Raw genomic sequence first — 22,184 nt, 5'->3', positions numbered from 1 at the left:
TCCCCTAACCCCCAATCACCATCTCCCCCCTCCCTCCCCCCCCCACACACGAGGCCCACCTCCGCTCCTTGTACTCCTGCCGTTCAATGTACTTGATCATGTTGGCTGCCGTATCTGATGCCCCGAGAAAACCCAGTGCCGCCACGATGCGGTCCCTCCAGGGAACGCTGGACGGCACCCGGCTCTTCAGTACGGCGGCTAAACCCCCACGGAGGGCGTTACCCACTGACACGTCAGCACCGGTGCAGTGCGCGGCGGCGGGGGAGTTGGATGCCAGGAAACCGCCCTGCGGCCGTATGTATGTATGTATGTATGTATGTATGTATGTATGTATGTATGTATGTATGTATGTATGTATGTATGTATGTATGTATGTATGTATGTATGTATGTATGTATGTATGTATGTATTTGCGTGAGGGGTGTGTGTGTGTGTGAGGGGGTGGGGTGGGGTAAGATGAACCACTGGCGAACGGGGGAAGATGGGGGTTTTCAGGGGGAAGAGAATGGTATGCTTGAAGTTAAATACACCTTGCTTCGCCCAAACAAATGGCGCGACTGCCCTTAGTCGTTCCAGAAGCCTAGGAAGCCCTATAGACCAAGAAGTCTACTGGCAATGGCGTGTCGTGTACCGGTCGTACTGGTCGTACAAGTCGTCGTCGGCGGCGGCGCAGGAAGGGGGCATGGACTGGAGTAGGGTGGTAAAGGAGTGCGGCTTCTGGGCCTTACTCTCCCCCTGTCCCCCTGTCGCGCCCCTGCCGTACCGGCCCCCCGGGTTCACTTCCCTTCCACCCCCCTGATCCCCCTGACCCCCCATCACCCACACCGGCTTCCCCCACCCTCTCCCTCCTTCCCCACCCTAACAAAAACAAAACCTCGTCCATAACTCTCCTAAAGCCCCCTCCCCCACCCCCACCCACCCCCACTCCCACCTCCTTAGCAAGCGCCATGAGACATGGCAGCAGCTTGCCCATGAGGTTGGGTCGGGCGACGGTGATGCCCCAGGCTGCGGAGATGTGCGCGATGAGGCGGGCGGGCGGCTGCTCCAGCGCCGTGGCGGGTCGGAGGGGCTCCAAGAGCCAACGCAGCTGCGGATCGGCGTCCCCAGCGAGACGGGCTGCGTCGGGCAGTCGGAGCTTGTTCACGAGCGTCTCAGGTACACCTGGTCGGTGGTGACGGTGAGGGTGGGGGTAGAGGGTAAGGGGTCGGGAGTTCATCATCTGGGGGTGGCGGTGGCGGTGGTGGTGGCGGTGGTGACCACGACGGAAGGGCGGGGGGCACAAGGAGGTCAAGAGGGTCGATGACTGCCTACACACAGGCTGGACGCACCGACTGCTGCGGCAGTTCACAAAATTTGGGATGAGGATTGGGGGTGGTTCAATTGTAATGGGGGGAGAGGAATGGAGGGTGGACACAATCTCCCTAACCAGCTGTTCGCAACGCCACAGCGCGGCCGGAGCAAGGAGCGCAGCGGCGGCCGTACTGCAGGCGTGCAGCACAACGGGGCTGATAGAGCCGATCAAGGAAAGGAACGGAACGGAAAGGGGAGCGAACACAGGGGAGCGAACACAGGGGAGGCGAGGGGGAGGCGAGGGGGAGGCGAGGGGGAGGCGAGGGGGTGCCCCCATCCCCACCCAATACACACACACACACACGCACACACACACACAGACAACACGACACAGGATTGCCGTATATAAAAGCATGACAACGCAAGGGGCCACGGGTGTGTCGAACACGGGGGGCCGGCACGTCCAGGACGAGAGGGCACGTGGAAGGAAGCGGGCGAAGGCAGGGGAGTTGGGAGTGGGCCATCGCACCACTACTACTACTGCTACTACTACTATTACTACGGCCGCAGCAGTATCAGCAGCTGTAGCTGCATAAGGTAATAATGCGCATACATGTACAGCCGTTGTAGCACTGCTACAGCCGCGACAGGGGTGTCAGAGGCACTCTGCCCGGAGCACACAGAGCAGTTGTGACGCCAGTTGTGGGCAAGCTCAACCAAGGAAGGCTTTGTTTGTGGGGCGGCAAAAGATGGTGAATGTTCACCCCCTCACATGCGCCAGCAGCGCACACCCCAATGACAGGCGTTTGGGCTGTAGATGCAGTTACAGCGCGGCCAACACGGACTTGAGCCGCCTCCCTCTATCTCTGTCACACACACACACACACACACACACGTCCAACACCAACACCACATCCAACACCACCAACATCGGGTCGCACTACACATCGCCCGCATCATTGCCAACATGCACGCACAGCTAAACACATCAGCCGAGCACAACCGGGGGCATCTGGAAGCCCCTGACTGGCGAGGCAGGTGGGGCATCGGGCCCTTCTACCAGTCGGGTCGGGTCAGATCGCGTCGGGGTAAAGGGCCAACGAGTCCCCTCTTGAACCCCCTTCCCAGTGACCCGCGGAAGCGGCCACGTTGCGTCCATTGAGACATCGTAAGAGGGCCAAGTGCCAAGCCCGCCCGCCCCCCCACGGTGGCAATGGCAGCTTCTTATCATACATCACCGTCGGCCCCACCAGCACTTGGCAGGCGGCAGTTTCCAGCCGAGCCTTCGGCCTAGCTTAGCGTGGGCACGGCATGCGGATGCACCACATATGCAACCATGCACGCAGCAACGGCGGCGAAGACCTGCAACTGATGCCGCAAATGAAGTGTCTCGGCAGAATGGTAGAGGCGTGTGTGTGTATGTGTGTGTCCTTCGCACGGGGCGTTGAATTCCAAGTCCCCGAACCCCCTTCCTGACATATATGCCGCCACAGAGGCTTCTTCGCGGCTGAGCGCCTTCCGGAAAGGGCCAGATCGGGAGAAACTGACTGTCCTCCGGGAGCATCACCGGAAAAGGGGCCATCTGGGCTGAGCTGACGGAGGTCACTCAGAGATCCATATGGGGCGATAATCTCAGGAGACCCATGGGACTGCGGCGGCGGCTCTCCTCCGCGCACTGCCATCCCATCCCTGCCCGGGCACTTGCCGGACGAGGAACGCTGTGGTCGGATGGGGCGCACGCCGGGTCATGCAAGGGGCCCCCCTGCAGCATTACGTGCCGTGCACATCTGGGACTCTTAGCAGCAAAGATTTAAATAGTGTTAGCTCTAATAGATATGTACTTGGGAGTTCTCTCTCCAAAGTGCCCGTGCTGTACCATCTGATAATAAAAGTGAAGAAAAGCCCGGATTACTTCCCAAAGCCCCCTTTGAAACCAGGAGAACTGTTTTTATTACTGCTGCAAAATGGAAACATAGCTCAGGCCACCGTACGATTCGCCGACGGAGCCGTTACATGGCGGAGCTGCCAATCTGAGATATGAGCGCCGGCCCCATCCAGGGAGGGACCAAAACAACAGCCACCCCGCCACCACCACCACCACCACCGCTACTATGGCCCAAGCGTCCTCCATCAGCCCAATACCATTGCCACACTGAAGGAGCCATTGACATCATCTCTCTAAGCTGGAAATGGGGCCCCCGTGACAACGCTCTCTCCAAACTGAGGCAGACTAAGCAGGGAAGCCCGCAAAGGACCAAACATGACAAACTGGAAACGGGGCGCTGGCGAGGGACAGGAAGCAATGCACGGGGGGCCACGTCGAGACCATACCGCCCCACAGCATGGGTTTTGGTGTGCATGCATGCATGCACGCACGCATACATGTTTGCGGGGGCCTCCCTGCGATGTGTCCATCTTCCTCCAGCTGTGCAGCACATGTGCAGCAACATTCTTCCATGCAAACATGCAATGCAAAGGACGCTATACACGCATGCCACAACGTTGTGGAGATGCGGGTACGGATACGGTACCTCGCCAGCCGTCGACTGCGGCACAACCTGCTCTTCGCCGCGCCTCGCATCGGCCATGACAAGGAGCAGAAAACACAAATAGCAGCTCGAGCCTTCAAGGCATTCCCATTCATTTGTCTGCTGTAACAGCCAGTGCAGCCGCAGGTGCAGCAGCGAGAGCAACCGCAGCGGACCACTATTCGGTCCACCCCACGGTCCGGGCCCCACCAGCAGCAAGGCAGCAGTGCATTCAATACATGAAGGAAAAAAACAACACGCCTGCCATCGCGCCGCCCCACCACACCGCCATCTCCACAATCAACACCACGGACCTTACATTCCATCAGGCTGCCAACACAACCAGAATGCGCACATACCCCTGCAGCAGCAGCAGCAGCAGTAGCAAAGTAGAAGGAGGCTGCCAAAGCACCGGGCCAATGCTGAGTGCCAATGCTGACCTCGTGTAGACGCCATTGCCGGCGCGCCGACTCACGCTTACCCGGGACGCTGGGCGCTGAATCGCCCGTGAACAGCAGCACGATGTGCTCAGCCAGCTTCGCCGCCGCCACCTTAACGCATGTGCTAGGATGGCCCTGGCTGACCTGGCACATGTCCACCTGCAGACGCCGGACATTGTCCCACACGTCGCGCACGTCGGGCTGCGACGGCTGCGGGCAGCGGGGCAGGAGGGTTTCAGCAGCCGGGAAAAGTTCAAAACGCCGGCAGAAGGAAGCAGCGGCAGAAGGAAGCAGCGGCAGAAGGAAGCAGCGGCAGAAGGAAGCAGCGGCAGGGGAATATGCTGCTATGGTTTCCATCAGGTGGGCGGCGCGGCTGGGTGGCGCTGCGGTGCCTGAGGAGACGGGCGACATATCATATCCAGGGTGGGCATGGGGTTGGATAACACGCCTTCATTTCCTTACGAGGCTAGCAGGTAAGGAATTAGGATTTTATCGTCGCGAAGTTCCCCGCTGTTCGCGTCCCTGGTGCACAGCCTGTCCCCGCCCGGTTCTGTAAAGCATCCATGACCAGACGGACGTCGCGGCGCAAGGTATGTCAAGAAGCTTGGAGCAGTAATGAGCGAGTCATGACACGCAGCAGCGAACATACCAGAGGCCAATAAGTCGCCCCGAAGGGAAATCCGAGAAAGATCGTATGTATTACTTTTGGCGCGAGCGCTGCCGAACCGCGCGCAAGCCTAGGAACGGCTAGCGTGGCAAAGCGTCACACCGTGTTAACATTGGTACTACTGGTTACCGAAGGCATTGGTACTTTGGTACTACTGGTAATATCACCTTGAGGGAAACTAGGGCGAGTGACGCACGCAGGAGGCAAGCGAAGGCGAGCACTGCCTCTTTCACCACCCCCGGCACGCTGTCGCGTAGCAGTGATGCCAGGCAGGCCGTGCAATGCACGATTCCCTGCACGCCAGTGTGATTGATTGCCAGCTGACCAGTAAAGGCTGCTAGGCTCCTTCGAACGTCTGAGGAGACGCTCGCCTGTCGTGGGGAAGGGTAGGGAAAGAGGGACGCGGGTGTAAAGGTGACGAAGACGACAGGTGTGTATTCGCGAACGCATGCATTACAGGCCTTACAGGTCACATTTTTACCGATGATGGTAAGCACGTCCAGGATGTGAGGATATACCCATGATGTGCAGCACCTTTTGTCGGATGCGCACCTGGAGCTGTTGGAGCACGCCGGGGAGCCAGGATGCCACGAAGTCATCGGGGCAGGGCCCACCCTCGCTGCTTGACGGCTCCAACGCTTGACGCAGAGCATTCAGCGCCGACAGCTACAAGACACATGGACCAAGCAGAGTCTCGTCAGTCCTTCAGGGACTGCCGGGCCGCCTGCCGGCTTAATGCGTCCATTACGACAATCTCAGCCGACCTGTGCGTCCTCCCCAGAAGCTGACCGCAGTTGCTCTATGAGAGGCGGCAACCTTATGTGGATTGCCGTCATTTCTTGGGACTCAGCGAGGTCTAGACATTGCCTGCACCCAGCTGTGCGCCAAGTCAACAATTCGCACGACGCTACGCTGGATAATTACATTTCCAGCGCATGCAGATCTAATAATAACAACTTGCAAGGTGGCCTGACGATCAGTTCCGAAGACTGTCGAAAATTACCCTTAACCAACTTGTGAGCCATGCAAATCTATGTCCGTGACGGGACATTACAAAAGCTTGATGTAAAATGTAGCTGGAGTTCATGGGGACGACAGTTGTCGTACGGATTTATACCAAATCATGGCAAAGCGACGGCATAGTAATTTTGCAAGCGTTGACCGATAAATGCTAGACCCATTCAGAATATGGCGTCATGTAGGACGGCATGAGGGGAATGCCACACAGGCAGCAGCTGGTCTGTTCCTATGCTTGCAAACAGCTCCTCCCACATGCAGTGCTTACAGGTCGGTTGGGTTGCCGCAATAAAGCCCTCTCAAGAGATCAAGACAATAAGGCCTCAGATCATGACAAACTACCAGTCGTGACGGAGTCTCCGGTCAACCCCAGCCCTGGCCCCCCTATAGCATGTCCACCGCCGCTGCCGCGAACCGCCGCCACCATTACCACCGTTCAATGCATCTGTCTCAACACAGTGATAGGATTCTCCGCTGTACCTCTGCTCTGCGCCAGCACCCAAACCTGCACAGATGGCGCAATCATCCCAGCTCCAACCGCCTTAACAGCACTTCTTTTGGCATCCACCTGCCAGGCCGCCGGTACGTGCCTCATAGTGGCTTCGGAGCTAAGCGATGATCTAAGGCGACGCCAACCCAGCCTCTACGCTGCTGCCCCTTCTCCTCCTAATCAAACCCTGCTTCCCACCATATTACGAGATCTTCTCCCCTCCCTGGGATTCCAGCCCACACCGGCAGCGCTGGCCTGCGGTGCCGCCACGGCCGTTGCCGCCGCGGCTGCAGTCGCAGCGTGCAACACGATCCTGGCGGCGGCTATCGCTTCCGATCCCACTGCCGACGGGAACACACGCGCGCTGCAGGTTGCCCTCCTCAGCACAACCAACAACAGCGAAGCGGCAATGGCCCTCGCATGCCTCCTGGTTTCGGAGTGCCTTCTAGCGCCCCTTGCTGAGGAGATCGTGTTCCGAGGAGTGCTGCTTCGGTCGCTGCTCTCCAGCGGAGACGGCAGCGCTGCAGGACAAGGCCACAGAGGCGAGTATGACAGCGCTGGCGCCGGCGGCGGCGGGAACGAGGACCTTCCGCAGAGAGCGACTGTCGCGGCAGGCTGGATGGTTCCGGTAGTGGTTCAGGCGGCTTTGTTTGCGTGTTATCACTGGAATTCAGCCGAGTGGCCAGCGCAGTTTGTTCTTGGACTTGCGCTTGGAGCGGGGTACATGGTGAGCGGGAGGAACCTGGCGACCAGCCTGGTGGCGCATGCGGTTTACAATTGTACGGCAGTACTGTTACTGCTGGATGGAGTTGGAGCGCAGTGACTGGTGACGGGGAAGGATTGGGATGAGCAGGGAAGTGGCCTTAATGGAAAAGAGGAAAGGAAGGCTGTCAGGCTACTAGCGCGCGTGCGTGTTTTGCCTGGATGGTAGTTTCTGGGTGTGTACCATGCACATACAACTGCGTCCTGTGTGATTACGTGGTGCGGGATGGAAGCTGTAACTGTGATGGAGAAATGGATGCATCAAGTTGATTAACAGTTGTTGTTGTTGCTGCTGCTGGGGGCAGCACTGCACCGCGTTGCGGTTACCAATTTTGGTGGACGGTGGTGTGAAGGACGTCAGTGCTTTATATAGCTGTTTGTGTGCATCCGGCTTGGATGAGGATGTGATGATAGCAGCTTTGGCTGCACCAGTAAAGTCTTAGAAGCCTTGTTGTTTTAATCTTTTTGCGCTGGAGGGGAGCAGGAAAGAATTAAATCTGCCCAGTCAGGTACTGTCTTGCGTTTTGCTAATGCCTCCGAGACCATGGAGCAAATCTCAGAGGAGACGTTGGAGACGAAGCTCCTGACAGTTTCACTTGTGTCCTACTTAGGGCGAGTTTCAACCAGTGTGTCCTGTATGAAATCAAGCAAGCAAAGCTTGCGTACAGTGCCGCTTGGGTCGTCGGTTGAGCATGGCCCAAGTCATACATCGACAACTACATTATATCCATGCAGGATGGTTGCATAGGACATCAACGCAATCGATCTCCCATTCCCTTAACGCCGCATATGGTTGGCCATGCTTTCATCGGAGTCACGCTTGCACCTGGGTGAGCACACGCGCAAGCAGCTCTATTAAAACTGTTAGCAACATATGAACATTCATGGCTTAATGTTTTTATTCCCACACCAACTGTCCAATTTATTCCACGGTTTGCATTAATGGTCAGGGAGGCAAAAGGCATAACGCGATCCGCGCAAAAGCACAAGAGAATTCCGACCAGGCAGCTTCATCAACATCGGTCCCTGGAAAGGCCGCCACGGCCACCAAAGTTAATGCAGGGAGCACCGAAGGAGACCCATCTTCCGCTGCCAAAGGGGCCTCCAGCAGCAACCCCAGCAACCCAGACCCTTCCTCCGAAACGTCTTTCGCGGACCTCGCCACAGATACCTCCTTTATCGAAAAGCTGGCCGGTGCCGTAGCCATGTACGGCCTTACCGTACTGCTCTCCAGTCTGGCCGGCGTCGACGCCACGCAGGGGCTGCAGTGGTACGGCGGTGCACCGTTGGCAATCGGTTGCGCTACCGCCGCGCCCGTCATCTTGGCGGTGGGCCTTCTGTTCCTGCCCTCCCTGGATCCGGGGTTCACGGTACCTGAGCTCCGTACAATCAGCGAGGTAGACGAGGCCGAGGAAGCCGCGTCCTTCGACATCTCCATCTCCACTTCCTCCCCTTCCTCACCCTCGTCAGCAGTAATAACAGCTGTACCAACAGGACGCGGAGGAGTGCTAGGGGAAGGGGACTCGTTCAGCTTGCAGGCGCCCTTCCCCGATTCGTCAGAGGAGCTTGAAGGGGTGGGTTGGCCTTGGGGGAGCTTTTCCCGGCTGCGGCGACGCTGTAGTGCAGGGATGGGCGGCGGGTGGGGCAACCTGCCCCACATCCCGACATAGGGGATCGCGGTGGTGGTATACGCGAGGTTAGGTAGGAGGGGAAGAAATGTCACATCGAGACACCACGAGACAGGTCGGTTTCTCTGATTCAGCAGGGAGCTGATCCGGACTGCGCCAAAGCCTTTTGCTTTTCCTTGGGATAGGAATCGAATAAATTCAAATTTCTGGCGGGAAACCTTCTGGACCCTCGTCCTGTATTCTTTTCCTTTTCCTCCCCTGCCCACCTCCCTCAACGCTCAGGTAAACAGCACACATTTTGCTAATTATGCACCCCCCCCCTTCCCCCCTTTCCCGGCCCGCCGCCGCGTGGTTACTCCGGGAGGTGCCGGGTTACGAGTCATCATCCCTCGGCGTCCTTGCAGCCTGCTCCTCTTCCTCCTCTTCCTCCTCTTCCTCCTCTTCCTCCTCTTCCTCCTCTTCCTCCTCTTCCTCCTCTTCCTCCTCTTCCTCCTCTTCCTCCTCTTCTTCCTCTTCTTCCTCTTCCTCCTCTTCTTCCTCTTCCTCCTCTATCTCCTCTTCCCCATTGCCGTCCTGCTCATTCCCCCCTTGGATCATTTTCTGTACCCAAAACCACGCGCAACACCCCTCCCCTCGTTCCGTGCCCCACCTGCCTCTTCTCGACTCCTCAGCCGCCCCTCACGCTCGCGTCCCTCCAGCGGGGCCTGTGGCTCTACCAGGTGCAGGTGCTGAAACCCTGGTGAGGTGCGGTGGCGAGATACGGCAACTCGGGGGCTCAGGCCCACAAGTGGGAAATCCGGCAGTGCTATTTGGGTTTTGGGTTTTACCCCTCCATATTTCCGTCAATCGTGTGTGCTCCGTCGTATCCCGTACCCCCTACCAGGCCGTCAGGGGTGGCTGCCGTGGGCTTGTGGGGTGGGGCTGAGAGCTGAGGGGTGACGAGAAAGGGCAAGAGGGAAGTCGGTAAAGCAACTGTCGATGTCCAGGAGGGGCAGGAGGGCCAGGAGGGTTTCATGACTCCTTAGGGCGGCGTGGATATACACACACATACATACATACATACATACATACATACATACATACACACACGGCCATGCCACAGTGCAACCCGATGGCCGCCTGTCCCTGCACTTCCCGACCCAAATCCGGATTAATGCAGGTTCAACCCACCCAAAGCCGCGTTTGAATGAATTCCGGATTTCATGATCCAGGGATCCAATCCGAAATCCAATGCCACGCTCGTGTGGGGCCCGGTGTTCAGGTTTCCCGAGATCCGTTGGTCCAGTGTGGGCCTGCTGTTTCTGGCGTCCTGTGCCGCCGCGGGCTCCCAGGAGCTTCTAGTTCGGGGTTACGGCGGCTCCTTACTGGTGGGCTGGTACGGGCACCTGCTTGCGAGCGCGACGGACGTCAATAACCCAATTTACTGGGCGAAGGTGGGGCTCCGTTTGCTTGGACCGATGATGGTTTATTTTATGGTTAGGGGAGGCTGGGGCGATTGCGCCCCGGATGAAGATGACGGCTTAGGGCGGGCGGTGGTGGGGGCAGTGGTGGGGTAGCGGCGGCGTTTCATGGGAGGAGGGGCGGGGGTTGGGGCGGTGGTGAAGGTGGTTTTAAGGTGTCGCAACCTGCACCTGCTGCTGCTGCTGCTGCTATGATGCAATGATCCTGGTGCACAGCGGCATTGCCCTGCTTGCAAGGCACGCGTGGTACTCACTAGCATTCGGTGTTCGAGACAGTCCCGTCGTACCCGGAGATGTACGGCCCGTACTGTGTACGACTTTTACGTGCGTGCAGGTATTTAGGCTGGTGACTCCTGACACAGCTCGCTGGATGGCTGCGTTTTCACTCTTAGCGCTGCAGGTGCGTGGGTTGTGTGTGTGTGTGTGTGTGTGTGTGTTTACGCGTGTGTATCCACGTGTATGTTTTAATAACCTGATAGCCAAACCAGGGGGAGAGGGGGGGGGACTGGCGAGGGAATGGCACAGGAGTAAGTGTATCGAAGCAAGTACCGTAATCCAGCGAATGTTAGGATATTCCCGTGTGCGTGTGTGAGTACAGGTTTAGGAGGGGACTGTAGAGGTCGGGTACCCGTACAAAACCCTGCCACACTGTTAAGAGAACAACCCTCGAGGATGCCGAGTATGAGGGGGCGGATGCGGGCTGTGTGTGTGGGGGGGACCGAGGGGGGAAAATGAGGTGCAGCTAGGGGGGTGGAGCTGTGGCATAGGGGGGAGGCACGTGCACACGCGAGCGAGTGCCTGGGCCCCCCTGTGGGCTCGAGTGCCGCAGCCCTGCAAGCACCAGTAAGCATGCCGACTGCTGCTTAGCGAGGGTCCGTGCTGCTTAGCGGTTGATCCGCCCACCCCAAGGGGGCTGGGGTAATATTCCACCTTCCCTGGATCAATGCTGCTGCTACTGCCGATTATGTTCGGGCCCTTGCGATGATGTAACGACACCTGAACAGTGAACACTGTTGGCGTTGCTTCTCTAAAAAGCCTTTGGACATTATATTGATTGGGAATGCAACGATGACAACGGTGGCGTCAGCAAAACTGTTAGGGAGGTAACGGTAATAACGGAACGGAACTGACTGCTGCAGGTGGCGTTGTCGTCCTTGTCGGTGCAACGCGCCTCGAGGTTCGCTCGTACGGCACTAAACCGAGTGGGTCGTGTGGATTCGAAGCTGGCCGAGGAGATGGGGACGGTTCGGGGCTTAGTCAGGGTGACTGCCCTCCAACTTGATGATGATGATGCACCCACGGTAAGGGTTGTCGGGTTCCGGATTTTGAAGGGAAAGACAGACAGACAGACAGACAGGCGAATAGCGAACGTGACCCGAACACAAGTACGACAATTCAGGAAGTAAGGAAATTGGGGATGTGCACTCCTCTCTCCCCCACCCACACCCCCACACCCTGCCGGGGTCTGTGTGGGGATGTCTCCGCACTCCCGTGCCCAACTTAATCCTACCAGGTCCTCAAGGGTACTATTTTTTGCTCCATTCCTATCTGCTCCGTTCCTCTTTTACCTCAAGTTGCCTTCCCTGGATCGACCTCACCCCACCCCACCTCACCTCTCCCCGGCTCCTGTTGAGGCTTCCCCTCCTGGCGTGGCTTGCCAGGGGCCCTCCCGTGAAATCCCACCCAAGTAGTTTCCACCTGCGCCATTCCCGCCTCGTTTCCGGCCTCAAACTCTGTCACCCGGTATGTAACGGTTTGTCTTCACATTTCCCGTCTCATCATGATGGCCTTCTGCTTGCTGCTGCTACTGCTGCTGCTGTTGCTACTGCGGCTACTGCGGCTATTGCTACTGCTACTGCGGCTACTGCGGCTATTGCTACTGCTGCGGCTACTGCTGCTACTGCTACTGCTGCGGCTGCTGCTGCTACTGCTACTGCTGCGGCTACTGCTGCTACTGCTACTGCTGTTGCTATTACTGCTACTGCTACTGCTACTGCTGCTGCTACTGCTGCTGCTGGGGCTACTGCTGCTACTGCTAATGCTGCGGCTACTCTGCTACTGCTGCTGCTACTGCTGCTGCTACTGCTGCTACTGCTACTGCTGCGGCTACTGCTGCGGCTACTGCTGCTACTACTGCTGCTGCTACTGCTGCTATTGCTACGGCTGCGGCTACTGCTGCTACTGCTACTGCTACTACTGCTGCTGCTGCTGCTCTCCTGCTGCACCTCTCCTCCTGCCGCCAGGTAAAGGGTGAGCGCGATCTGCTTTTGGAGTTCCCCACTGCCGAGGAGCGTGTGACCTACTGGGCCAGTTTGGGGGTGTCCGTGCTGCTGTGTGGCGCCATGAACTACGCCTGGGCGGCAAGCGGGAGCCTGCTGGGGTCTTACACGGCAAGGGTGAGGTGGCCTGGGCGTGGGTGGGTAAGGACAAGGCGATCGAAGCGAGGCCGGGGTGGTGTGAACAGAAAAAGGGTTCACGGGGGAGGGGAGACGGGAAGGGAAGGGTTGAAGAGAGCCAGTCTGGAGCTGTGAGCTGAGCTGAACTCTCAGCAGCCCCCGGTTCGGTTCGGTCCGGTTCGGGAGGGGGAGGGGAGGGGGCGGCCTAGAGGGGAAGTATGTGTGGGGGAGTGGAGGTGGGGCGGAGGAGAGGGACATTGGGGTAGAGGTAGAGGAGGACGCCGGAGACGAGGGGAGAGGGGGGTATCCTTTTGCTTTTACATGGCAATGGCAAGGGGGTATTTGCAATGGTGGTATCGAAACAGAGACGCCACCAGAGGAAGGGCGATAGTCGTGTAAATGCAAAGCAGACTTGAAAAGGTAATGGCATGGCAGTACAGGGGGTGTCTTACGGCCGTCCATACCTCACACCGACGTCAAGTCTGCCATCGTCCTCCATCTAATATCTTCACCCCCTGGGCCCCCCCTGCCTCAGCACTTTCATACACGTGCCATCATGTGCGCTCCACGGCCAGGGGAGTTCGTTGTCAGGTTCCTTTTGTCTAGTAATCTGTTTCCCAACGCCCTTGCCATGCCGTGTTGTGTCACGCGGCTTCGTGCCGTGGCTTCTTTTTATGCGAATTGTGCCGTGTTTGTTGCATGCCGTGATGTCGTGGTGTCATGCATGGTGTCCTGATGTCCGTCTTTTGGCGGTTACTGCAGGTGGCAATTGACGGTGTGGTGACGGTGTTGCAGCAGCTCAAAGAAAAGCAGCTGCCGGACAGAGCGCGGTGGAATGAGGTCCGGCGACAACTGCAGGAGGAAGAAGAGGATGAGGACAAGGAGGAGAAAAGAAGGGAGGAGGAGAAAGGAGTGGCAGCGGGGACTAAGTAGCCTGGTCTGGGCCATTGATCTAATTGCATGTGGGCAGCGAGAGCATGTGGCAGTGGGAATTCGCTTTGAATTGGGATCATGTCCGAACATGGCGTGTGCTGCGCTTCACTATGATGCGTGCGTGTGTATGTGTGTGTGTGTGCCTTCCAGGTTGCATGGGTGTCATGTTGGCTGATTTGAATGATGGCTACTGCGAAGAAGGGACTTATTAGAAAGGGCGCTCGTGCATTGCGGCCCAAGAATGTGGGGACTTGAGAGCTTGTGGGGACTTGACGCGTAGGACGGGTGGTCCGGTGGCAATAAAGGCTCGGATGGCTGCAGATGGCAACGTGTCGATGGCATGTTCGCCGTGTGTCACCCTTAAGACGTTGCTTAATTAGGTACTGGTATCAGATGAATCGGCCTACAGTATGGTCAACAATGATGCACAGAATTAGAAAAGCTATGAGGAACTTGTCAGCGCCACGCCTTCCTACCGGGTAAGCTGGAAGCATACCAGGTACAAGGGAGGGAATCTCGGGATTTATTTACAGCGGCCGGCCTTTACGTGCCGATTGTGTCGAGTATGCCTGTTGTCTGTGTGATGCAGTGGTGAAGGCAGTCGACGGCCAGGGGCCCCAGCTGTGGCTGAGTACTTGGAGATTTCGAGGAAGAGTGTCGTCGTCGTCGTCGCGGTTGTTGAGGGCTGTGGTCGATTGGACCGCACTAAATTCATCGTCGTGTGAGAGGTGTGTGTTTCCAGACAGGACGCTGACTGATGGCTGAATGCATCAATGCAGCATCGTCTGCAGTTGCATCTCTGTGGGGGGTGTGGGGTGGGGTCGCTCTGGCCGCGGGGCCATCTAGGTGCCGGCTAACCCACCCCCGCTCAAGTAACCGCTATGTCGTTATTTGCCTGAATACCGACTTTGTGACTCGCAACGGAAATTGGAGCGTTTCATATCTATCTGCCATGTATCAGTATTGCATGGCAAGCGGTCTGCAATCCTTTCGGTCTGCCTGCTGGCAAGCGTGGCTATGCTGGACAGCTGCCTGGCCCGGCAGTGGCAAAGCAGCCTTATCGGCAACCATTACCGCTATCGCCGTCACAGCCAAAGAAGTGAGGGGCGGGGAAGTGGTGTAAGAATGTCGCTTCCTGAGCTCGTTAACCCAACCCTGACAACGCTTCGGGAATAACCCAGCGAATCTTCGGAAATAACTTAGTACCTTATCAAGAACTTTAGATGGGATCTCTCCCCGGGATCTCTCTCCCGGGGAGGCCGGTAAGGTGATGTCAAGGCACAGGGAACACATATCTGCAGGGTACTGGAGCCCTCCCTCTAGAGCTCACCCGCCCACCCGTGCCGGGCCCCCGCCCACAGCACAGCTCCCCTCTGCACAGTGACGTCCCTCCCTTCACATCACCAGCCAACGTGTTTATCCATATCCGCCTGCACCTGTGCGTAGAGAGCGCTGTGCTACCCACCTTAACAAACCAGCCAACACCAGTACAGCAATGGACCGCGTCAACAAGCCCCCTTCCAAAAACGTTTCTGCAAAGTGCAGGCGCCGAGGATTTGGACGCTTTAGGCGCGTGCCAAGTGCATTTTGCGTCTCATGATTGACAGGAGTAAATGAACGAATGCCTCGCTTCCCCTCCCCACAACTTCATTTCCATGAATCTACACTCATACACGTATCGTATGTCTATAGGGAAGAATCTGCCGCACCAAAATGCTTAGCACTCTTGGCGCTGTAGGAGCTGGGGTGGATGAGGGTAACCTCGCTATACGGTAAAACGTACAGCGACGTAGCTCTAACCCTACTCCCCCTCCTCCTTGCAAGCAACACACCGCAGACATCCCGTCAGGCACCTGCAGGCCAGAGACGTGACAGATCTGCGCACGGCGGCGGCGTGGCATTCCCCCATGCTTTGCCCTACGCCTGCACCCCCCCCCAGCGAGAGAGGTCAGTCCTGTCCACACCCGACATCACCACTGCCTGGAGAGGGTGCCTTACCTCCACGAGAGACCCGCAACACGTGCATATAGCCCCTGCCGGTCTCAATCCTTCCCGTCCGCAGCGCCCGCTGGAGCCCGACGTGGAATCAAAGACCGGATTTTTGGAGTGTGCTCCAATACCTAGTCCGATACACGTCGCAAGGAGCCACCGCCTATTTCCAGGATCTAAACCCCGGCAAAATGTGGCGACAAAACACCGTGTGGTCATCGCAAAAAAGTGCCGCAAAAAAGTCATCAAGTGTGTCGCACCGCCGCATTTGCACTACCCGCTGCTGCTTCCGTAGACGTAGCTGATGAGCGTTGCACCGGGGACGGGGGAAGGAGGACCGTTCCGCACGGCCGCTTGGGCGGCTTTTCCACCTCCCCTAACGATTCCGCCGCTGCGGCCAGTGCTGCTCCCGCGGCGGGAGTCCCGCCGGCACCGCCACAGTGCATGCTGCGTCACCCATCCAAACCTACGGTGCGCCTGCTGCTGCCGGCTGCTCGCCAATGCCCCCATCTTTGCCTCCATTACTGTTTACTGCTGTGCTCAAGACGCGCTGCGCCCACCGCCCCGGCATGGGAATGGACGCCACGAACTACGGTCGTCCGCGGGTCCGTCTGTCCCTCCCTGGTGCCGCAGCTATTTGAACCCTCAAAGCATCCCGCTGCCATCACCACAACGGCTCAGAAGCTCGTTTTCCTCCTCCTTGTCCAATCACCGGCTGGAACCTCTACCCTGCCAGCTTCAACCCCAAGCGCCGCACACTGCGCCACACGATGCAATGGCTATCTGCTCCACACTCCACAGGACGCCCATGTGGACCCTTTCCGGGCCTTTCCATGCAACCGCCATTCACCCTTGTGATTAGACGGCGCACATGCTCACCCCCCCCCACACACACAGTCCGACATGCGGAAACGCTCATGCACACGGAGCCCTATAACCCGTCTCAATAAAAACCCAAAATTAACGCAGCGGCCTCCACGCGCTATGTAAGCTGGCGGCGGAGGGAGACAATACGGGTTTTCTTCCAAAGGGAAGCAACCAGGGAGAAAGCGCCGGGACGTGATAACTAGCGGGCATGGGCTCTTGAGCAGTGCTACCTGCTAAGCTCCACTCCGCGACGGCACGGGTAATACGTCAGTAGTGGTCAAACGGTTGAGATATACTCAACAGACACATACAGACACTCAAACCGGCAGTTTCTCGCTCAGATCCATATAAAAACGCATTGCATTGGACAGATCAACCCGCCCTCCAAAGACGCGGTCAACGTGCACACACGCATCACCAGCCACACATCATTCACGCTGCTTTTTGACCTCGGGACGATGTTCCATTCCAATGCCTCCATTACGCCCACCAGCAGCGGAGTGCACAGAAAGCAAATCAGTCCATCATTTCAAAACAATTGGTTAGTCAGAGCCCACAGTGGCTGATGCCAGTCAGCAACGTTCTGTACACGTCATCCTGTACACTCCGACAGCAAGCAAGCACCTAGGGCTCAGGGCAAAAAGGTACCCTAGGGATCCCCCTCCCACGTTCCGCCCATCCCTTCACGAGCCGTTCCCCTTCGTCCGCTGGTAGATCCAGTTAATTCCGTCCAGCAGCCCCTCCCCTGTAAGCGCGCAGCAGGCCTGGATGTGCCAGTCGTGGTTGCGGATGCTATGCAGCATCAGCGATTGAGTCAGCTCCTCCACCGTCATCGCGTCTCGCAAGTCCTGAAGGCCACCGTATAGCATCAGGCACGACACGCACGACGGTTCCCGAGCCATGAGACACGAACGAATTAGGGTGGGGGCGCCCGGGATGGGGTGGGGGGTGGGGATCGCCACAGGAAAGGGTTTTCTAGCGGGAATTGGAAATGAACACACCGGCATCTCGGCATGTAGAGAGTGCAGATGTATAGGCCACATTCCCATATCACGGCGCGGCATGACACATCCCACATGTGTGACCACATATGTGACTCCACGTTCCGTACCATACTGTACAGCTTGTCCACGTACTTTGCCGTACCATACCGTATCGTACCTGCTTGTTGGCATACACCAATATAGGGGCCTTGGCCAATTCTTCACTCTCCAACAAGTTGAACAGCTCGGACTGATGATCACAAAGTCCAGAGTCCGGATATAGATTGGGGGGACGGGGAAAAAGAGCGTCACGGCAAAGGTTTTTTTGGTCTCGGAGAAAGGGCGCTAAGAGTCCGAGCCTCTTGAGTAAAAAAAAGGTTACATGCCCGGGATGTTCCTTTCCAACGCCCCCCTGGGGTCCGGTGCCCCGGCGGGACTCACGCAACTGTACACCGTTACCCGCAACACACTGCACATTTCCCCCCTTTCCCCGCCATTGCGCCCGCTCCTTCCCACGCCAGCTACCCCCACCTTGGTAACTCCCACTCTGGCCCGGTCCGTGGAGTCCACCACCATCACCACGGCATCCGTGTTCTTCAGGTACGTGGCCCAAAAGGGACGGAGGTTCTGCTGGCCCCCAAGGTCCCAAATCTGCGGATGGGAAAAAGGCAAAGAGGGCCACGGACAAGACGCCGTGGTGCAAGGATATGGGCGGTAAGGGAACGTAGGGCCTGTTGGCACGTCCAGCTGGGCGTCGGCCTGGACAGATTCACGGGTCCGAAAGCCGCTGTTGTTTCCAGCCTACCCCAGTAACCCGGGTGGTGGGTGTAACACCCCGGGGCATCACGTCACTGCCCTCCCGCCGGGGGAGATGTGGGCTCCAGTTCAGAATCAGAACCGACCGATAGAAGGGGCAGTTGGAGACCTGATGGAAACCTAGGGCACGATTATGGACACAATGCCCCAGCAGGTTACACGGAGGCCTCATGGTCAAGAAGTCATCATTTGGGTCAGAAGAAGTTTGCGTCGCAGTGAGGAGCAGCACCCAAATCGCACACAATCCGCAACGGTTCGAGCTAGGTCACTGTGTGCTACACTCTGCAGAGACCAACCGGCGGGGTCTCCACGCTGACGGAAAACCGTCGCACGGGTGTGCACTGTCCCAAGGCAAAAGAGAGGGCGATGGATTGCTCGATTCAGCAAGTCCGATTGGACGTCGGGAGGAGGCGAAGGTAAGAGGCGACTGAGCTATTAGGAGAACAGGCAGTCCTCAGAGGGTTTAGGGCTTGAGGTGTCTGCCGGGCGTGGAAGTTGTCACTCATCGGTCGTGGCCTCAAGAGGTGCACCCGTTTCTTATCATCTGAATTAGTCCAAGTTGGAGGGCTGATTAAGAGCTTAGGGTGATGAAGAGGAGTTTCAGCTTCTCCTAAACATGTCACGATCCATCCCGGCGGCTAGGTGGTGCGTATGAAGCCCTCCATAACCCATGCGGCCTTCCCTGCTGCCCTCCATAACCCCGATTCGGACCTCCAGCTGTATGTTTTTAAAGCGGACGAGCTCCACGTTGCTCCCCACAGTTGCAGTCGCTTGGACGACTTCACCCAGATGAAGCTTGTAAAGAATCGTCGTCTTGCCAGCGTTGTCCAGTCCCACCTGATTGAAGACCGTGCATCACGTCACGCCATTTCGCTATTGGATACTATCAGTAAGCAATTACAGAGGACCCAGCATAAAGTACATGGTGGATGTATTAATCAGAGGTTGGATTGAGGAGAGCAAGAGACGCATAAAACGCACCATAACAATTTTGTACTCCTTGCTGCCGAACCACATCGCCCATAACGTTGAGAAAAGGGCACCCATGGTGCCCCGCTGTAGCTACCCTCAGGGCGGCCAGAGGTTCAGGCGCAACTGCACAGATTGCGCTGCTGGATGAGTAACCAGGTCAGCAGAAACTGTAACCTGCCCTCTTAGGGCTAGCTCAAGACCAAGCTCTACCTAAAATGAAGCTGCATAAGCGAACAATAGATCAAGTGCCAAACCCAAATTTCTTTACTAGCAGTAGGGCTCGCGACCGATGCTTTGTGACATATAGCAGAAACGAGCGCAGAAACCAATGAAATGATCCAAGTTATGCTCTCGGCAGAGGTGGCTGTTTAGCCATTTTAGAGTCTGACCGTACTCAAAAAACTAACAACCATCAATCAAACCGGCCCAAACGAGATCATTGGCTATCTGTGCTAAAGCATCCCTTGCCTGTTGCGTCATCTGCAACGGGTTTTACCTGATTGGTCAGATACAAACCTGCGGTGTTGCGGAAAGCTTCGGTGCTTCGGTATCGGCGTAAAACATAATAAGCAGGGCTTGCCCGGTAGCCGGAAGCAGGATGGCAGAGGTGGCGTTGCCGTCAGCAGCTTCGGCACTGAGGTGGGTAGGGCAGGGTGCAGCCCAGTGCTGCAAGCCGTTTCCGGCGCCGTAACATGCCTCCTGTCGCTAAACTCAGGCGGGAGCTGGATTTCGTCAAGTCACTGTTAAAATCGGCGCGCAATATTGATGAAATGGTAGCCGCGGCAAACGCTGCGGCCAGAGTGGCGGCGCGGGCTGCTGAAGAAACCAAGCACAAAGTTCAGAAAGGCGTAAGTTGTAGACCGCTGACAAAGGATGTCATTTGCTTTGTTTCCTAACCTCTGAAAACAATTAATCTGAAACAAATCTTACACACTAGAACCCTGAAACGAAACCAGCAACGAACAATTCAAACGGCATTGCACCCACGAACGAGCCTATGAGTTCCTGCTACGCCTACACACAGGCTTGCGTGCACTTGCACCCTGCACGGTGGCGTATGGGTTGCGCCTTTGCCTTTTCTGTTTCTGGTGCGATATTCCGCACGGCGTGGCGATAAACCTGTTATACCATGGCAGTCATTGTGCAGTCAGAGGCACACCCTGTCTTCCGTTGTAAATCTCTTTGTTATAATCTTGCGGGATTGACTTGTGGGCAGTAGAATGGCCATCCCTGATTACGGCACACAGGGGTATGCGGTAGATGTGTGTATGTATGTATGTATGTATGTATGTATGTATTATGTGTGTATATGTATGTATGACTTCGATTACACTGTGGGCCACGAAAGCCGGGGGCTGAAGTCGAAACACAGCGCAAGGGTCGGGAGCCCACGGCACCAGTCGGCTAGTTTGTATGTACGTATGCATGTTTGTGTTGTGTGCTTGGGGGTTAAGGACGGCCTTGCCCCTCACTGGTCCCTTTCCCTCCTCCCCTTGCAAAGGCCGCTCGCGGTTGGGCCTTATGAGGCCTCTTGCGCCACATGTAGGCACCTTCCTCCTCTCTTCTTTTCCTCTCTCTCTCTCTCTCTCTCTCTCTCTCTCTCACACACACACACATACACATACACATACACACCTCTCCGCCCTCATCCCCCCTCCTGTTCCCCCTCCGTTTCACGTGTTTGTTTGCATGCATGATTTATATATATATATATATATATATAGCTACGTTATTTGTCAATAATTTGTTAATATATATATATATATATATATATATATATATATATATAATAACTAATATATATAATATATTAACAAATAATGTAGCTCTTCCCCTTTAGGGGAACCCCTAAATACACAGCACACGACATCCCCCCCGCAACTGTTTGTGACAGTCAGCAGCAGTTTTCTTTGCCGCCCACACTTCCCCCCACTCAAACCAAGTACACCCACCTATCCCATGCATCCATTTCTTTGATTCCACATCCCCCTCCTCCTCGCGGTCTCCCCCCCGCCCCCACGCCGGCCAGGCTACTGAGCTCACAGTCCGCGGCCTCCCCGCGGGGGCTGACTGGGACTGGCGCTCTTTCAAACGCTGGATTCAGAGCGTGGGCATGGCGCAGCGGTCCATCAACTACGTGGACAAGCACGCAGAGCTCGACGTGGGGGTGGTCACATTCGCTTCGGAGGCGGACTGCAGGTACGGGACTGGGGGGGTGTAAGGAGTGGGGGGTTTAGGAGGGGGGTTAAATGAAGGTTAAGGAACGGGGGGGATAAGGAACGGGGGGTTTAAAAAGGGGAGGGGGGAAAGGGAGGGATCACCGATAGAAAAAAAGGGACAGGGCATTACGCGGTGTAAAAATCAAAAGGGCACAACTTCTGTCCAACGACGTCCGAAGCACCCAGCTGCCGAAGGAGTTCTAAGCCGGTGGAAAGGAAGTTGTTGGGGGTGATGGGAAGGGGTTCGTGTATGTGTGTGTGGTGTGTGTTCGTGAGTGATATGTGGGGGGGGGAGGATGAGCCGTGAGGATGCACTTGGGAATGAGCGGGTGATGGAGTGTATGTGTCTCTCCGCTGCCGGGCCCCCCCCCCGCCCCTTACGCTTTTTACGTTTGGTACACTTTTGCCCGGGCAGCAGCTTCATTCGTTCGGGGTTAGTTTTTCCCCCGCCCCCCCCCCCCCGGCAGTTTGGCAGCCGACCTGCTCGCCACGTGTGAGCCCCCCGAGGGCTGCTCCGGAACCATCGTGGTGGCGCGGGGACTTGCACCCGAATATGCGAGCCGGGTAGGGGATGGAGGGGTGTTGGAGGGGGAAATGGGCGGTAGGGGGGAGGTGTGAGGGTGCGGGTGAGCTGGGGGGGTAGAAGGGGTCGGAGCGGGCAGGGAGAGTGTACGGGCGGCTGCTGTGGGTGGTTTGCCGTACTGCTTTGCTTCCGAGCTGCCAGATC

General features: G+C 57.0%; 4 protein-coding genes across 4 annotated transcripts in view; 2 read left to right on the top strand and 2 right to left on the bottom strand.

Moving 5' to 3' along the window:
* Positions 1-5,761, bottom strand: part of VOLCADRAFT_104818 (uncharacterized protein) — a gene marked incomplete at its 5' end in the record, with an annotated part of 17,546 nt that extends 11,785 nt beyond the window's left edge. Inside the window, 9 exons of the mRNA XM_002950543.1 lie at positions 60-286; positions 932-1,161; positions 1,329-1,334; positions 2,858-3,008; positions 4,133-4,179; positions 4,300-4,468; positions 5,093-5,296; positions 5,478-5,591; positions 5,690-5,761. Coding sequence (XP_002950589.1) covers positions 60-286; positions 932-1,161; positions 1,329-1,334; positions 2,858-3,008; positions 4,133-4,179; positions 4,300-4,468; positions 5,093-5,296; positions 5,478-5,591; positions 5,690-5,761 — 1,220 coding nt within the window. The remainder of the gene's footprint in view (positions 1-59; positions 287-931; positions 1,162-1,328; positions 1,335-2,857; positions 3,009-4,132; positions 4,180-4,299; positions 4,469-5,092; positions 5,297-5,477; positions 5,592-5,689) is intronic.
* Positions 5,762-6,142: 381 nt separating this feature from the next.
* upf1 (uncharacterized protein) lies at positions 6,143-13,611 on the top strand (the record flags this gene model as incomplete). Its single annotated transcript, XM_002950646.1, has 10 exons — positions 6,143-6,212; positions 6,456-6,524; positions 6,726-7,159; positions 8,454-8,768; positions 9,494-9,561; positions 10,084-10,255; positions 10,617-10,682; positions 11,422-11,583; positions 12,526-12,678; positions 13,441-13,611. 10 exons carry the CDS (start codon positions 6,143-6,145, stop codon positions 13,609-13,611), a joined length of 1,680 nt encoding a protein of 559 aa, XP_002950692.1.
* Positions 13,612-14,834: 1,223 nt separating this feature from the next.
* VOLCADRAFT_91136 (uncharacterized protein) lies at positions 14,835-16,550 on the top strand (the record flags this gene model as incomplete). The annotated part of the gene is made up of 6 exons (XM_002950645.1): positions 14,835-14,873; positions 14,973-15,191; positions 15,551-15,558; positions 15,674-15,849; positions 16,042-16,071; positions 16,498-16,550. The coding sequence occupies 6 exons, from the start codon at positions 14,835-14,837 to the stop codon at positions 16,548-16,550; spliced, it is 525 nt and encodes a 174-aa protein (XP_002950691.1).
* A 600-nt stretch (positions 16,551-17,150) lies between these two features.
* arf1 (small Arf-related GTPase) lies at positions 17,151-19,313 on the bottom strand (the record flags this gene model as incomplete). Its single annotated transcript, XM_002950542.1, has 5 exons — positions 17,151-17,315; positions 17,629-17,700; positions 17,982-18,101; positions 18,978-19,103; positions 19,248-19,313. The coding sequence occupies 5 exons, from the start codon at positions 19,311-19,313 to the stop codon at positions 17,151-17,153; spliced, it is 549 nt and encodes a 182-aa protein (XP_002950588.1).
* Positions 19,314-22,184: the final 2,871 nt, after the last annotated feature.

This window comes from Volvox carteri (genome assembly GCF_000143455.1).
Source record: "Volvox carteri f. nagariensis unplaced genomic scaffold VOLCAscaffold_19, whole genome shotgun sequence".
NCBI classification, from domain to species: Eukaryota; Viridiplantae; Chlorophyta; class Chlorophyceae; order Chlamydomonadales; family Volvocaceae; genus Volvox; species Volvox carteri.
Note: the sequence above shows the minus strand (reverse complement) of the source record. Positions and strands in the feature narration are given on the sequence as shown.